Genomic DNA, 17,148 nt, shown 5'->3' on the forward strand with positions numbered 1-17,148 from the left:
TTAGCGTCCAACACTTTGAAGGCTGTTAGTGAAGGGTACTGATTGCAAGGAATCATAAGGGGGTTGTGCATGCGTATACGTGTTTAAAGAAAGAGGAGGACCATCATGCATATCAAGTGGAAGCGTGGGCAATGGCGCTTCAAGCTGAAGAACTTTTATTACTTGTGTAGCGGTGGGCCTTTCCTTGTTGTTAGGGTTAGTACACCACAACCCTACAACAATCAAGCTTGTCATTTCATCAACATCAAACTCCTTGTTTAATCTCTCATCAACAGCATCCAGAACTTTCCCTTCCACGTACAATTTCCACATCCAGTTCACGAGAGGCACAAGAAACTCCCCGTCTTTGTAAGTCCTCCTTCCACATGCAATTTCAAGAGCCACAACCCCGAAACTATAAATGTCTGATTCCTTGCTAGCCCTACCTCCGTTGATATATTCTGGGGCAAGGTACCCATAAGTCCCCACTACCCCTGTCCTCTGAGTCCTCAACCTTGGATCCAACAACTTTGCCATCCCAAAATCACCAAGCTTTGTGCTAAAATCTGTGTCCAATAACACATTAGCCGACTTAATATCCCTATGTAGAACACTTTGCTCTGCATCCTCATGAAGATAACGAATTGCCAAAGCCACACCTAATGCTACCTTGTACCTGTGTGAAAAATTGAGAACAATAGTGGAAAAGGTTTTAATTGCATAACACACACAGGGTACTGATTGCAAGGTTATATATATTATAATGCAAGATTATACTTCCTTTAAACAAGAATAAAAAATAAAAACACAAAATATAGATGCATATATTCATAGGTATTTATTAGTGTTGTTCTCTCTTCATAATTGAAGTACCATAAGTGATATAACCAACGCAATACAAGTTTTTATTCAGATTCAGTGATGGAATCATACCCCACTATAGGACGGGTCAATTTTAATATAAATGTTAACTAATAATGTGTGCGCGCGCGTATTTTGTTTTGTGTCCATGGAATAAATTGTATTCAATATTTAGTTTCTCTTTATAGTATTTTTCAAGGTTACATACAAACTTTGAAATAACAATAGGTGATTATAAATTGAAAATATTATTAAAAAGAGAAATAAATAATTCTTGAATATATTTGTTTAAAAAGTGAAAAAATAACATAATTAATTATCTCCACAATAAAGACTATAAAAATGAAATAGTATATTTATTTAACAAAAGAAATAAATGTTGTTATTATTTTTACAATAAATACTAAAAATAGAAATTAAATATGTTCTTAAAAAGTAAAAAAGAAATAAACACACTTAATTACTATTACTTCTACAACTAAATTGTGTATATAGGAATAATTACTCTCTATCTACACTCTTCATTGTCATTTAATCAAATTGTTAAAAGTGGGAGTTACTCATTTTGACCAATTAGATTAGAAAATAAAGGATAAAGATTAAAAATAACTCCTTTAAAATTATTTTTCAACTTTTAAAAAGACCCCTCCCCCAATTCCCTAACTATATCGGTCCTTGTCTGTATTATTAAAGATTAATTAACATAGACTACTAAGACAAGTATGAAACAACTAAGTTTTGTTCATTATAAAAATACATAAAACAACATATAATTGAATTGATTATATATATTATGTAACCATACCTGACATCCCAGGGCAAAGTTTTTTTGTCCCCAAAGAGATGACTGTCGAGGCTTCCATTAGGCATGAACTCAAAAACCAACAGAAACTCTCCTTGCTCGTGGCACCACCCTACGAACTGCACAAGGTTTCTGTGTATAAGACGGCTTATGATCCTAACCTCATTGATGAAAACTCTTTCTGAATTTTCAGAGTTAGTGAAAATCCTTTTCACTGCAACCACCCTTCCTAAATGACTCAGAACCCCTTTGTAAACTTGTCCCGAACCTCCTCGTCCAAGCCTTGTATCATCGGCGAACCCATTGGTAGCTACAACTAGTTCTTTGTAATCAAATCTCCTAGGTATAGTTTCCCTATCCAAATCAAACTTAGCCGATGTGTGTCCACTTTCATCATTATCATAATAATCACCCTTACCCCTTCTCTTCTTCATGATTATCACCCAAGCTGCAAAGTTCGCGGCTGCTGCCACCAAAACAATCGCACACGCCGCCACAGCAACCACCGCAACCGAGCTCAACCCGTTCCGGTCCTTCGCTCCATTATTGTCCGAGGAATTGTTATTCGAAACAGTGGAAGAATTCAACGTTGAACTGAACTCCCACGAATGAATAATGTTTCGTTCAGTGAGATCGCCAGTTGAAGCGGAGAACCCAACATCCACCCACTCGGGTAGAATGTCCATGAGGTCATCAATCTGGTAAGAAACTGATGAATTCTTCGAATTGGGTGTTGCGGCTCCGTTAAAAGACCAAGACACAAAGAGGGTCCTGTTGGAAGCATTATAGTTTACCAAAGCGTTACATTTCTTTCCGAGGTTTTTGTCGATGTCAAACTTGGCGGTAGCGACGGATTTGAGAGAGTTATCGTCTATGCCAACGTGCTGAAAGGGAGGGTCAATTGTGCCATTAAATGTGTCAAACTCAACCGCGAGCACATGGTTACGGGGAATGAAGGGATTGGAGGTGACGTTGAAGAGTGCAAAAGTGCCACCAGCTGCGTTTGGGGGAATCTGGTAGCCATGAGGGGCTATGTAGAACGCGAAACCGTCAGCATAAGAAGCACTTTTGTTGTTTCCTCTGTCAATAGTGAAAGTGAAGCGCGTGGAGAAGTCGGTTACAACACCAGAAGATGAGTCCCAAAGGCGCAGAGGTTGTCCGTACAAGGCTCTCCCAACGCGGAAATCATAGTCCACTATGTTGAGCTCTATGGACCCGTTCTTGTTCACAGCGCCGTCACCCACGTATAACATGTTTTTTGCACTCTCGGAGTTTGCGAAGTTTGTTATGTTGAAATTTAGTGATTCTGCTGTTTTAAGAGGTGAAGGAATGGCTAACACGAGGAGAAAAACTGTGATCACCATCTCCAGTAATCTCAGTTGTGGCTGTTTTTTTCTTCCTTTGTTTGATAGAGCTAAGAAATTCATATCAAAGATGAAAGGGGTGATGAGAGAAGTGGAATAGCAAAAGTAGATTTGTTTCGAGGAGTGATTAATTAAGTTTAGTTGTTCTGAGTTATTGCTCGATGGAACTTGCTGTTTAAATAAAAAAAACTAAGTGAAGTTTTACTAACTGTACTGAGTCAATGGCACTATTTTATTTTGAATTGGTCTTGGTAGTCAATGGCACTATTTTATTTTGAATTGGTCTTGGTGGTGTGTATTTTTGTTTTCAAATATAAAAGAATATTTTATTTTAAATATAAGAAATTTTTTATTAATTTTATCTTATTTAATGTTATTATTTCTAAAATATTTTTTTATTTAATTAATCTTCTATATTCAATAATTCTTTTTTATTTTTTATATCAAATTCTAATAAAAAAATAAATTAAAAAATATTTTTCAATTCAAATTGTAATTAATTAATTTTCTTAATTAATATAATATATTTTTTCTTCTTCTTGTATTTGATATCTTTGAGATCAGAAGAAATACTATGTTACATTGTGGACTCACTTTCACTAACTGACATCTGTAATTATTTTGAATTGGTCTTGTGGTAGTGCTAAATGCAGGGCCACCATTACTAATTGACGTAATAACAGTGGCAGATACCTAAATTTCATGACAGTAACGTGAATATGTCGTGTGTGCAGGACATTTTTTCTTTCTCTTTTTTCAACTTTTATTAGCTTCAAACGTTATTAAATCATTAAATGATGTCTGGCCAACGTAATTAAGAAGAAGCTTCACAATGGGATAAGTCAACTAATTGAGCCAAGTATTCTATGCATAGGGTCAGTAGAAAAAGCCAAGAAGGGGTGCAATTATTCCACTACAATTCAAGCGAGTAAAACAAACTCCTTTGACAAAAATTGGTAATTAATTGGACCACCACTCCACCACGGCAAGGTTTATTTGATAAATCATTTGTATTTTAATGTTTGCTAAGCATTCAACATAGAAATTATTTGTAAGAAGATTTTTTTCCATCTAGAACATAGATATTTTAGTACAGCTAGCTAATTACATTGACTATCTTTTAGTCTTTGTTAGTGTATACTTAGTAAACACAACTGATAAATATTAACTAAAAGTTTAAAAATTTGATTTTAGTTGAAAGTTTTTATTATGTTATAAATTTTAAATTTTAATGAGTCCTACAAATCATTAAAAGAGAATCATTAAATGACATGTATTAATAATTTTCAATAAATTTCAATCAATAAAAAAAAAAGAAGTATATAAAAAAATTGTTAGTCTAATGGTTAATTATTGTTCTTAGAGTTTAATGTTTGGAGTTCTAATCATATCTTTAACATTTTGATGATTTACATTCTTATTTTCACACGCCCCCAATCTTTACATGTCCCCCATAACTCTGCCGTGTTAGTGATACATTGAGATCTGTCACATTAGCTCATGTCCTCACGCCAATTTCATTTATCAATACCACATCCTCTTCTATATCATTCGTCAATGTCATCTTAACAAAAATCATTAAATTTTTAAAAGAAGATTGAAGAAGAGCTAAAATTGCACAATTCTAATACTTTAGAATACAAAAGTCACATAATTAAAATTTAGAGACCAAAATTTCACAAATGTGATAATTGGAGGTCGAAAAATTCATTTAAGCTGATAATACTTAACTAAACTATAGGTCAAAGGATTTTTTGATGATTACCCAAGGAATAAATTAATAACTTGTGCTTGTTTTAATTAGCTTTTGATGTGTTATTCGTGTGATATTATATATTTTTATGTTCTTAGGTTAAAATGACTTTTTTATGTGTTTGATCTATCCTTTAAGTGTGAGACTTTTTTTGGTATGGTATGCTTCCCTCATCAAGCGGAAGTCTTATCATTCAAGAATATTCAACGATAACTTTAGTGCTTAACTATTGTCATCTATACTTCCATCATTATTAACTCACATCAATTATATACACACTATTTGGCCTATCTACACAAGTGTCATAAAGATTTTCATCATCACAAGGAATTCCTATACATGGATCCTCCATCGATTATGCCATGACTTAATACTCGCTTGAGCCCATCATCAAGTTGCATTATGACTTCCACTTTATTAGGAATTAGGTGTAAAAACTAAAGATATCTTTATTAATGGGTCACGAGTCAAATATACAAGTAAATTTGACATCACATTCAACATGAAACCTCTACATACTATTTGTTAAGAGTTGGGGGATAAAACATTAAGGACATGCATCTTCATTATTGATGGGCCACTTGTTAATAAGCACACAAGTGAACCTAGTTAACAACATCTAACCCAAAATATTAAGAAATTAGATTTACGGATTATTATCACTCATGTTTATCAACATTCATTTATATCTGGTGTGAGACCTTTTATACACACTTACACTATAATAATCTATCCCTAGTGTGAGTTTTTAATATCTAAATGATATCATTATCTCCTTAAGCGCAAGTCCATGCATCTACAACTATATACAATGATGATCCTAAAGCTTAGCAATTACCACTGATATGCTTTAATTACACTTGCATCGTCGTTAACTCCTATCAAGAGTTCATGTCCAATTCGTACTTAATTAAATGGGCTTGTATGTATGTATGTTAATCATGATAAAAAAAATTTTAACATCCTAGGCCGACTAGCATTTTATAAAAGTCATTGCCTAACTAATTAGCTTTAAATTTATATCTCTGTAAACTTTTTCGTGGAAGGTCTCAGTTTTAAAATTAAAAAAATTCTTATGACTCATGAACTCTCATTTGGTTAGGGGTCTATAAATCATCTTTTTTTTATATAATCTACCCTGTAGTGTGATATAAATTGCCGTGTTCCATATGTCTTCCCTACAAATATACTATAAGACAATTCCAAATTAACATCCTCAGGCTCAGGCCTAGCAGACTCAGCCGTAACGAACCATGTTGGCTACCTCGGAACATTTCCAGTACTACTTCAAAACTTCTCTTCTTTTCTGCTTCCTTTTTATTATCCTTCCAATTGTTCAACCACTCTCCTTTAACATACCTAACTTCAATGACACTGAAAGCGCAAACCTCATTGGAACGGCAGGCGTAGCCAAGATTGAGAACGGAACCATAGTGCTCAATCCACTCATCGAAAATGGAGTTGGACGAGCCATCTATGGCCAACCTTTGCACCTTAAAAACTCTTCTAATGGAAATGTCACAGACTTTTCTACTCGCTTTTCGTTCACTATTGGCGTGCCCACTCAAACCAACTATGGTGACGGCTTTGCCTTCTATGTGGCACCCCTTCTCTTCCAGATTCCGCAAAAATCAGAATCAGATGGTAGCACTCTCGGCCTATACGGTGACACCCAAAACAACATCGTTGCTGTCGAATTCGACACTTATGTAAACGATGATGATCCACCAGTGCAGCACGTAGGGATCAACAATAACTCTGTGGCATCCCTCAATTATAGCAGGTTTGATATTGAGAGCAACATAGGGAAAATGGGGCATGCGTTGATAACTCACAATGCTTCTGCCAAACTCCTTTCTGTCTCGTGGTTCTTTGAGGGAACTAGCTCTGGTTTTACACCTAATGCTAATTCTCTTTCGTACCATATTGACCTAGGGGAAACTTTACCAGAATGGGTCAATGTTGGGTTTTCAGGTGCAACCGGGTCGTCTAGTGAGCAAAATGTTATTCATTCCTGGGAATTTGCGTCAACTCTGAACTCCACCAGTTTAGAGGTAAACAAAGAAAACACTGACATGATAGTTAAATACAAGTTCCATGTCAAACTAGTAGTTGTTGCAGTGACTTGTTCTATATTTTTGGTGCTTTTGATCATTGGTGTTTCTTTGTTGATCTTCATCAAGAAGACAAGAAGAGAAGATAGTTCTGATTTGGATAAAGCATCTATGCCAAGAAGGTTTGGTTACAACGAATTAGTTGCAGCCACCAACGGGTTCGCAGATGATAGAAGGCTCGGAGAAGGAGGTTATGGAGAAGTTTACAAAGGGTTTCTGAGTGATTTAGGGCGCGTGGTTGCGGTGAAAAGGATTTTTTCTGATGTTGAAAATTCTGAAGAAATATTTACGAACGAGGTGAAGATTATAAGTCGTCTCATACATAAAAATCTTGTTCAATTCATGGGGTGGTGCCACGAGGAAGGGAAGTTATTAATGGTTTTTGAGTACATGACTAATGGAAGCCTTGACAATCATCTCTTTGGCAACAGAAGAACTTTGACATGGGGTGTGAGATACAAGATAGCATTAGGCGTGGTGAGAGCACTTCGTTATCTTCATGAAGACGCGGAACAATGTGTTCTTCATAGGGATATTAAGTCGGCTAATGTTTTGTTGGACACTGATTTCAATACCAAGGTTAGTGACTTTGGGATGGCGAAATTGGTGGATCCAAGATTGAGGACTCAGAAGACAAAGGTGGTGGGGACATATGGGTACCTGGCTCCTGAATATGTAAAGGAAGGAAGGGCTAGCAAGGAATCTGACATGTACGGTTTTGGGGTTTTGGCTTTGGAAATAGCATGTGGAAAGAGGACTTATGAGGATAGGGAGCATAATCATGTGCCTTTAACAAATTGGGTATGGAAACATTATGTGGAAGGGAATATTTTGAATGCTGCCGATAAGGGATTGAAAGGGGATTACGATGTGAACGAAATGACATGTTTGCTCACGGTAGGAATATGGTGTAGCCACCCAGATCACAAGAAAAGGCCAAAGGCAGAACAGGTTATTAATGCCCTGAAGCAAGAAACGCCATTGCCATTGCTTTCTATGTGACATGCCCTCGTTGTCCTCCTCAGCCTACCAATGGCCAATCTGATTCCTTTGAATCACCATCCATCACCAACAGCATGCCTATTTCAAGGCCTTGCAATATATCAGAACATATATTTAGCCAATTTTGGACGAGTTCTGTATGTGATTTATGTATCATATATGTTTTCATGTAAATAGTCTAATATTATAGTGTGGTATTAATATATTTTTAGTGTAAGTTTTGATTCCTATATGATATAAAGAGTGACTGCGTCAATATAAAATAATAAAATTATTGTGCATTAGTAAATAAAAAAATGAAATAATATACTATGAATCCAAAAGTAAATATACATGTTCAGTAATCTGAATATTTGTTTGATGTCACATATTGAGAAGACTAGAAAACTTCTCTGCGGTGCTTGTTTTATCACATAAGTACTTGGTTTCGATGGTATGATATAGGATTATTCACACATTTATAATTGAAACTAAATCTTCACAACAAGAACTCAATATACGTGGTGCTGGAGGGGGGGATTCTTGTCAGTATACAGAGAGATTTGCTAGTACTGCAAGCATTAGTAGAGCATGAGTCTTGTGACTTTTCCTTGGGTTTTGGAAGGTTTCTCAAGCGTAGAAAGTGACTCGAATAGCAATTTTGCGGTGCTTGTGGAGACACCGCCATGATGTAGTAGTCTTCAGGAATGTGAATTTGGACAGAGAAGCACTATTGGACAGCATTAGACTCAGAACATGGTCTTGGTTACAAGTAAAAATCAAAGGATTCACCTTCTTATTTTAGGAATGGACCAATAGTACTCCTCTGCTTTGCCTGAACAACATTGGTGGATGGGAGGAGTACGAGCATATCAGTTTTGGCACATGGTTAAAGGTCTATCAATAACAAGGTGCGTCGTACTGATAGCATAACAAATGATGTGGCTGCAGGGTTAATTAAGTTGCTATCTTATGCTCGGGTGAATAATGTAAATGGCAAATAATAAGTGCTTAAGATAGGAATTATGTGGAGATATAAGGTTGGTTTAGTAGTTAGGATTGGAGATACTTAAGGGTGAAGGGAGAAGTTGAGGTGGAAGAGGTTGCGGGATCGAATCCCCCACTGACGCTTCTAACAAACTAGTATTTACTGATAAAACGAAGAAGATAGGGATTATGTTAGTATCCATAGAATATGGTTCCTTTATGTTAGATACGAATATGTATTGTATCTTCTTAGCTGATGTATCATCTGTATGCAAGCCTGTTTGGAGCATTTCTTATGCTCCATCAACATTGTTTTGAATTAATAAATTTATTTGCCTACAAAAAATAGTCTATTATTAAGAATGACAAGTGATTCCACTATGTAATGTACTATTCAGATATAAATAAATAAGCTCCCTTGGACTTATATATCATCCCACTTAGTTAATTAGCTTTCTGAAATTTGGTACCTTTTTCCACTGCATATTATTCTAATGTGGAAAAATAAGCTCCCTTGATCAAAAGTGAATGAGCCAAGAATGACAATTGATCGACAAGTTATTCCCACTACGTACATACATACATTCGTTCAGATGTAGAAAATAAGCTTCCTTGACTAAAGATGATTGGCAAAATGGAACCTTAAGATAAGGAACATCATGACATGGATTATGGATCAACTGCACGCTGCTATATATACTCCATTGGACGTATCATCCTACTTAGCTAGCTTTTGGAAATTTGATACCTTTTTCCACTACGTACTATCCATTTAGAAAAATAAGCTCCCTTGATTAAAGATGAACGAGCCAAGAATGACAATTGACAAGTTATTCCACTAAGTATATACTAGTCCGATGTAGAAAATAATTCACCAAAGGTGATTGGCCAAATGGAGCCATAACAATTAACACAAAGAACATCTTGAAAAGGATTCTGGATCAACTACACACTGCTATTCCAAATAGACTTATCATCCCACTTAGTTAGCTTTCTGAAATTTGGTACCTTTTTTTAAGATTTGTGGGATATGTTATGATTGCTTAGGCTGCTGTATGATCTTTTGTCATTATGGCCTTTATATTTTCGATCCTTTTCTGGTATTACTCGGGTATGCAAATTCTAGAGAAGGAAAAGAAAGTCCTAGATTAATCTAGATGTAAATGTACTATAGAGAAGTATAGCCATATTCTTATGAAAAAACTAGAAACCGTGACATGTACTGATATTTTGTAATTGTCAATCACGGTGGATCAAGCCGATAAAGTATAAATAGTCTTACAGCAGCAGCTTAATGTAATGAGATTGATGTAAAATAAATAAATTTATCAAGAACGAATTCATGAGTTTAAAATATGGACATAACACTTGTTTGTTGAAAACATGATCAAGAAGATGAGAATTGTCTATGTATAGTGTGACCTGTAGAAATCCAAAAGTCAAGTCTTCCTTTGCCCGATCAGACTCTTCTTATTGTAGAGTTTTCAATGGAACAAATCCTATAGAGCAATTCATAATGTGACAGCAAAAGGGACCTAGCTTTGCTATTTATTAACCCTAAGCACCTCCCATTATGGGTCCGGTGGTTAGGCTCACACTGTTTTCCCATACTAATTAGAATTAGGTGGACAAAACTCGTAAACAATTAATCACATTATTAGTGGATTTAAGTATCATCAAATGGATCATAATAGTAGCCTGCTTTTGGCAAAACAAAATATTACTATTAATTGTAGCCCACAAGAATATATGGAAAAATTTTAAGATTCTTCCACTTGGGCAAAATTAATTGTGCATTTTTAATTTTAAAAATTATTTCGAAAATGACTCTCAAACTAATGACATATCGTAACCACAAAACAAATGATCTCAAGATACAACACTTAATTAAGACTTCATGCTACAAAAGCCAGTAACACTGAATTATGGCGATAATGACATCTCTCATTGATGCAACACTTTCCATGGTTACAAATATTACCGACTTCGTCGACTAGTCATCAATGTAGAGTGTAATAAAAAATGATGTGCCAATGTGATTAAGAAAGCCATACTGTCATTTTCTTCGTTAGTCCTTAATTTCTCTCAAGTGCTTGAAAGCCAGAGAAATTACATGTTCTATCAAGAAATCATCAGACCTCAGCTTCAATCCTGGTGTCGATCACTGACATAGTGATCCTAACTACGTCGAGCTTTAATATCATTATGCCTCAGCTTCAGTTCTGGTGTCGATGACCACCAGCATAATGGTCCTAACGACACTGAGCTTTAATAATCTTACATTTGATATACACATACAAAAGTTATCATAATGAAATTCATATAATCATTTATTCATCAAATCAAATGTAAAATGTCATCAATACATCATTTTTCAAAATTCAAAATAAGGATCCAACAAGATGAAAAAAAGGAAATAACATAAATCTAAAGCCCCCACCCACTAACCAAAAATATCAAAAACATTCACAATGCCCTTGTTTTCAACATGTCATTTGAAAACAACAAGCCTTAATCCCTTGGTCAAGGGATCAACCAACATTGAATTTGTGTCCACATGATCTACCACTATCGAACCATCTTTCACAAGATCTCTAACAGTCAGATACTTCAACTCCAAGTGCTTAGATCCTCTAGAAGTCTTATTACACTTTGTATAAAATGGAGCAACATAGTTATCACAAAAAATTTTCAGTGGGCTAGCAATAAAGTCCACAATGCGAAGTCCTGTCATAAGATTCCTCACAACCTCCAAGTTGTCAACTCTCCTATACACAAGCATATACTCCTTAGTCTTCTACAAGTACCTCATCACCTTCTTAGCAACTATCCAGTGATCATTCATAGGTTCGATTGGTATGTACCAAGAACGCCAACTATGAAAGCATTATTCAGTCTAGTGCATACCTGATCATGAGCATACATGAGGCAGCCCAGAGCACTATAACACCTTAAATTATTTTTTTGAAATATTACTTTGAAACATTTAAATAATATATTTTGCGAAATACGCATCATTAAATTAGATTTTCTTTCTAAGTTGATAAAATATCTCAATACATTTTCTTTTCTTTTGAGAAAAGAAGGAACACATATAATTAAATATATTGCGCTTGATTAAAACGTGTACGTATAATTAAAATGATCATGAATAAAATGTATTGTCAAAATGCATTCTTTATTAAAAAAACATTTTGAAAGTTGTTGTCATTTTTCTTTTGTCCTTACACAATGTTATAATAAAGTACATATTATAAAGAAATAAATTGCACAAAATTAAATGATGATAAATTGGAAGAAATACGTAAACATACTTATTGAGCCTCAGTGACCCTTAAGATTTAAACATAAGTGTACTAAAATCATTACAATTGTTTAATACAATAAAATATCCATTGCCCCTCCAAATATCACAAAGAATCACCAAAATGTTTAATACAATAAAATATCATGACACTGATTATAGAAATCTTTCCACTCTAAAGATACATCAAAAAGGGAAAAAATCCTATACTCAGAGCAGTCGATATCCAAGACCCACAAGCTACCTAGGGTGAAGTCATATCCTCATAAAGGTCACTCTTGTCTCTCGAGAAGTCCCGTACCTCGTCAGACGAAACCATTTTTCCCTCAAATATCTCTTCACCGCAGACATCTCGGTAGAAAGTGATCTCAGATGGCATGAGATCCTCATTGTCGCTGAAATCTCCCACATCCTCGTAGACCACGATGGTCGTAACCTGAGAGAAGTTAGATCTAGTTGGCCTCTCATTGGTGTTATGCCCGAAGAATTGCTGCAAGACTCATAGAAGGTATCTGGGGTACGCTAAAAAGGAAAGTGATACATCGCATGTGCCTCTACAATGATCAGTGGTATCTGGGGCTCATCTAACAGCAAAAAGTGGTGCTGGATGTAACCAAAGTGTGTGTGGAGGTGCACTTCTTCCTCCATCGTTTAGCTATAGCGGTAGCTATTGATCCAAGTGAACATCCTCCATGGATGCTCAATGACCTCCGCTCCTAAAACATCACAAACAACAGGCAATAGCAAAACAAAACTAAAGCATACAATCTACGTAACTACCATGTGTGGTTATCTAAACAAACAACACTGTCGCATCCTTAGCGCGTAACTATCACACTTATTTCACAATAGGGCCTAATCACTGCCACCAATCCTCCCAGTGTATCTCTATCCATCATCCACGTCCTTAATGTTGGATCAAGTGGTCTCGGAATAATTAAGAAAGGGGGGTTGAATTAATTATTACTGAACCTTTACTAATTAAAAATCTACCCTTCTTAGGCTTTTACTATGTTGTTAAGAAAATAAAGAATAGAAATAAAAACTTAACCAAAAGTAAAAGCGATAATTAAAATGCACAACGGAAATTAAAGAGTGTAGGGAAGAAGAAGACAAACACAAGAGTTTTATATTGGTTCGGCAACAACCCTGCCTACATCCAGTCCCCAAGCGACCTGCGGTCCTTCAGATTTCTTTTCAACCTTGTAAAATCCTTTACAAGCAAAGATCCACAAGGGATGTACCCTCCCTTGTTCTCTTTGAACAACCAAGTGGATGCACCCTCCACTTGAACTGATCCACAAGAGATGTACCCTTTCTTGTTCTTAGTTACAACAACCCAAGTAGATGTACCCTCTACTTGTACCACAAAGGATGTACCATCCAATGTGTTAAGACAAAGTTCTCAGGCGGTTAGTCCTTCAAAACTTTGTGAAGGGGATCAAAAGATATCTCAGGCGGTTAGTCCTTTGAAATCTTTTGTATAAGGGAAAGAGAAGAATCAAAAGAATTCTCAGACTGTGTCATTTTGAATTCTTTGACAAGGGAGAAGGGAGACACAAAAGAATTCAAGCGGTTAGTCCTCCGTTCTTTTGGAAAAGGGAGAAGAGAGACACATAAAGAATTCAGACGGTTAGTCCTTGGCGAATTCTTTTTGGCAAAGAGAGAAGAGAATGAAAAAGATGAATAACACACTCTTGTTTTCAAAGTTTGGAAAACCAGAAAACTTTTGAAAGCTTTTTTCAAAGGAAGAAGAAGAAGAAGAAGATATTCAAAAGTCAATTCGAAAAAGTTATTGAAATGAAAGTCAAAGTCTTGCTTTTATAGACTCTTCAAGTCTGGTCAAGAAAACCATTAGAAGAGTTATAACCTTTAGAAAAAAACTGAAAACCATTTGAAGAGTTACATCTTTTGATTTTTGTTCAAAACTTGTCACTGGTAATCAATTACCAAATCCTTGTAATCGATTACACAAAGCATTTTATGAAAGGATGTGACTCTTCACAATTGAATTTGAATTTCAATGTTCAAACACACTGGTAATCGATTACCAATATCTTGTAATCGATTACACTATTTTGAAATTAATTGGAACGTTGTAAATTCAGTTGAAAGCTTTTGAAAACAAACTTTGCCACTGGTAATCGATTACAGGAAACTGGTAATCGATTACCAGAGAGTAAAAACTCTGGTAACTTAGAAAATTTTGTGAAAACTTCTTTTGAAAAGCAAAATTGTGCTATGTTTGTTTTTTGAAAAAACTTTTCAATACTTCCCTTGTGAAGTCTTCTTGATTTCTTCTCTTGAAACTTGAATTTATCTTTTCTTGAATCTTGAAATCAAACTTCTCTTGATTCTTGAATTGTTGACTCAATCTTGAAATCATTCTATTGGGCTTTTTGTCATCATCTCTTGTTATCATCAAAACATCTTGAGTCAACTTGATTCATCATCATGAAGCTTTCTTCTACACTTAACGTAACCTCACCTTCTCATAGAAGAAAATAGAACCACTAGTTCCTTAATCTATATCCAACGAACGAATACAAACAAACAAGAAAAAGAGACAAGGCTCAAGCCTACGTACTACTCTTAGGGAATCAATCGTGACCCCTTATACGGTTGAACCACTTGTCACAGAATAATTAGACAACACAACATCTGTAATTATAGCTATCTAACCATACATAACAAATAATTTTATTGAGGGTCGAACACCTTTGAACCCAAACCACAATGTGTGCAGATAAAATGACAATATGCATATATATATAATAGAAAATAATTTTTCATGCCACAAATATAATTTTCAGAGTTCACACTCTGTCGGTCTTATCATTCAATATTAATAATAAACTATAGGCACAAATTTCAGTAATTTTATCAGCAAAGAATCATCATAATTTTAGAACATGCATCAGATATAAGATCTTGTAGTTATCTCAGCAATATAATAGCAAATAAATTTCTAGTTCCAAAAAAAATAATAATTCTAAGGTAATTTATATGGAGGCATAGATTCCAAAGTTAAGCTATCTACCGTCTAAAATCATCTTGTCGCTTGGTTTTACAAAGTTCCATTCCTAGCTTATTTTTGGTGCTCTCGGTGCTCTGAGAATTGGATTTTCGCAAATCTTATATGCTACCCTACATTTTCAAACCTAAAAAAACTCATTTTTGAGGTCAAAACTTTAATAAAAACAGTCCGTACTACTGTGACAAAGTTTCATTTTACAAAAGGTCCATAAACTTATTTTATTTATAACTTTTGCGAGGAAACTCCAATTTAAATGAAATTTAAGGATAACCGTATGTTTTAACACCCAAAGAACTCATTTTTGGCATAAAAAACTCAAGGAAAACATCTCAGCACACAAATCCAGAACATGGCAGCAAGCTCAAAAATTTCAAAACAAGTTCAAGGAAGTTTGTCAACAAGCATAGGGTTCAAGAGTTCAAGAGACCCCCCCTTACCTCTTGATGAAACTCACGAAATTTTGAAGGGAGAATGAAGAATGTTAAGCTTTCCAAAGGTTTCCCTGCATAAGTAAAACAAAATGACAATTTTAAGTCATTAGAGAAGCTAGAACAAGAGAACGAAGAGAAAAGTCTAGGATGAAGAATGAAACTTATTTACCTAGGCTTGATGGACCAATGGCTCAAGAACACTAGGAACGAGCTAGGAAGAAGAAGAAAAAGAAAAGTTGGACCTCCTTCCCTCAATGTTGAACTCATGAAGATGAAGGAATGAAGGGTTCAATTTTTTTTCCACAATGGACAAGGAGATAAGGCATGTGCTTCAAGGTGACAAGGCTTATTGACACTTGAATGACCCCTTGGCTGACCTTTTTGAACGTGCCACTTCATGCCACAAATGGGGAGTTTTGCTTTTTGCAAAACAACCAAAAATGGAAGGGATAGGATTTGCCAAAAATGGGTATTTTTGTTTTTTATACCAAAATTAGTAAATCTTATCTTAATCGCCTATGTTGTTGTGCTAATCTCCCTAGGAATACAAGTACCCAGGGTGAACCTCACACAAAGATAAATTGGACTACCACTTAATACATGGTGCAATTTTGCTATAGATGGAATTTTTGTTCAGTCAATTTCCAAATTTCTACCAACTAACTAAATAATTATTTACACAAAAAAATCAATATAACTAACACTAAACTTATACAAAGAATAAATTAAATCACACAGGCATATAATAAAATTACACAGTGCAAAATTTTCATTGTCTAGTCCTTAACAGTGCAATTTTATGCGTGTAGAAAAATAAATTGGAAGAAAATTTTAAGGTGTTACAAGCACTCCCAAAAGGGTATGTCGTTCATCTCTACTTGCTCAATCTCATTCTTAAGACATTGGTCCTTGTTGAATTTTTCACCTTTGACAATTGGAACATCTCCAGGTATACAATTCTACATATTGAATCCCTCTAAGGCTCTATCAATGTAAGCCTTTTAAGATAACTTGAGTGTATGGCATGATCTATCTTTGTGAATCTCAATCCTCAACACAAAAGAGTCCTTACCAAGATCCTTCATGTCAAAAGATCTTGTTGCCATATCCTTTGTCTCATGCAACATGCCAAGGTTATTAAAAGCCAATAATATATCATCCACATATAGCAGAAGGAAGATAAATTTGCTCCCACTGACCTTGAGGTATATGCATTGATCAACCTTATTCTCCTCAAGTCTCATGGAGGTCACCACTTCATCAAATTTCAGGTACCACTATCTAAAAGCTTGTTTCAAGCCCTAAATCAACCTCTTTAGTTTACATACCAATTCCTCATTAACACTAATACAAAAACCTTAAGGTTGTAGCATGTATACCATCTCACTCAAATCACCATTCAGAAAAATTTGTCTTCACATCCATTTGGTGCAACTCCAAATCGAAGTGAGCTACAAGGGCCATAATAATTCTAAAGGAATCCTTTGTTGATACAGGAGAAAAAGTCTATTTAAAGTCAACACCCTCATTTTGCA

General features: G+C 35.2%; 1 protein-coding gene across 1 annotated transcript; it reads right to left on the reverse strand.

Moving 5' to 3' along the window:
* LOC100305427 (lectin-like receptor kinase) lies at window positions 1–16,857 on the reverse strand. The gene is made up of 7 exons (NM_001248311.1): window positions 16,686–16,857; window positions 15,620–15,684; window positions 12,447–12,581; window positions 8,460–8,584; window positions 6,024–6,265; window positions 1,646–3,056; window positions 1–655 (listed from the first exon to the last, which is right to left on the reverse strand). Exons 1-7 carry the CDS (start codon window positions 16,855–16,857, stop codon window positions 1–3), a joined length of 2,805 nt encoding a protein of 934 aa, NP_001235240.1.
* Between the last annotated feature and the right edge of the window lie 291 nt (window positions 16,858–17,148).

Source organism: Glycine max, chromosome 17 (genome assembly GCF_000004515.6).
Source record: "Glycine max cultivar Williams 82 chromosome 17, Glycine_max_v4.0, whole genome shotgun sequence".
NCBI lineage: Eukaryota > Viridiplantae > Streptophyta > Magnoliopsida > Fabales > Fabaceae > Glycine > Glycine max.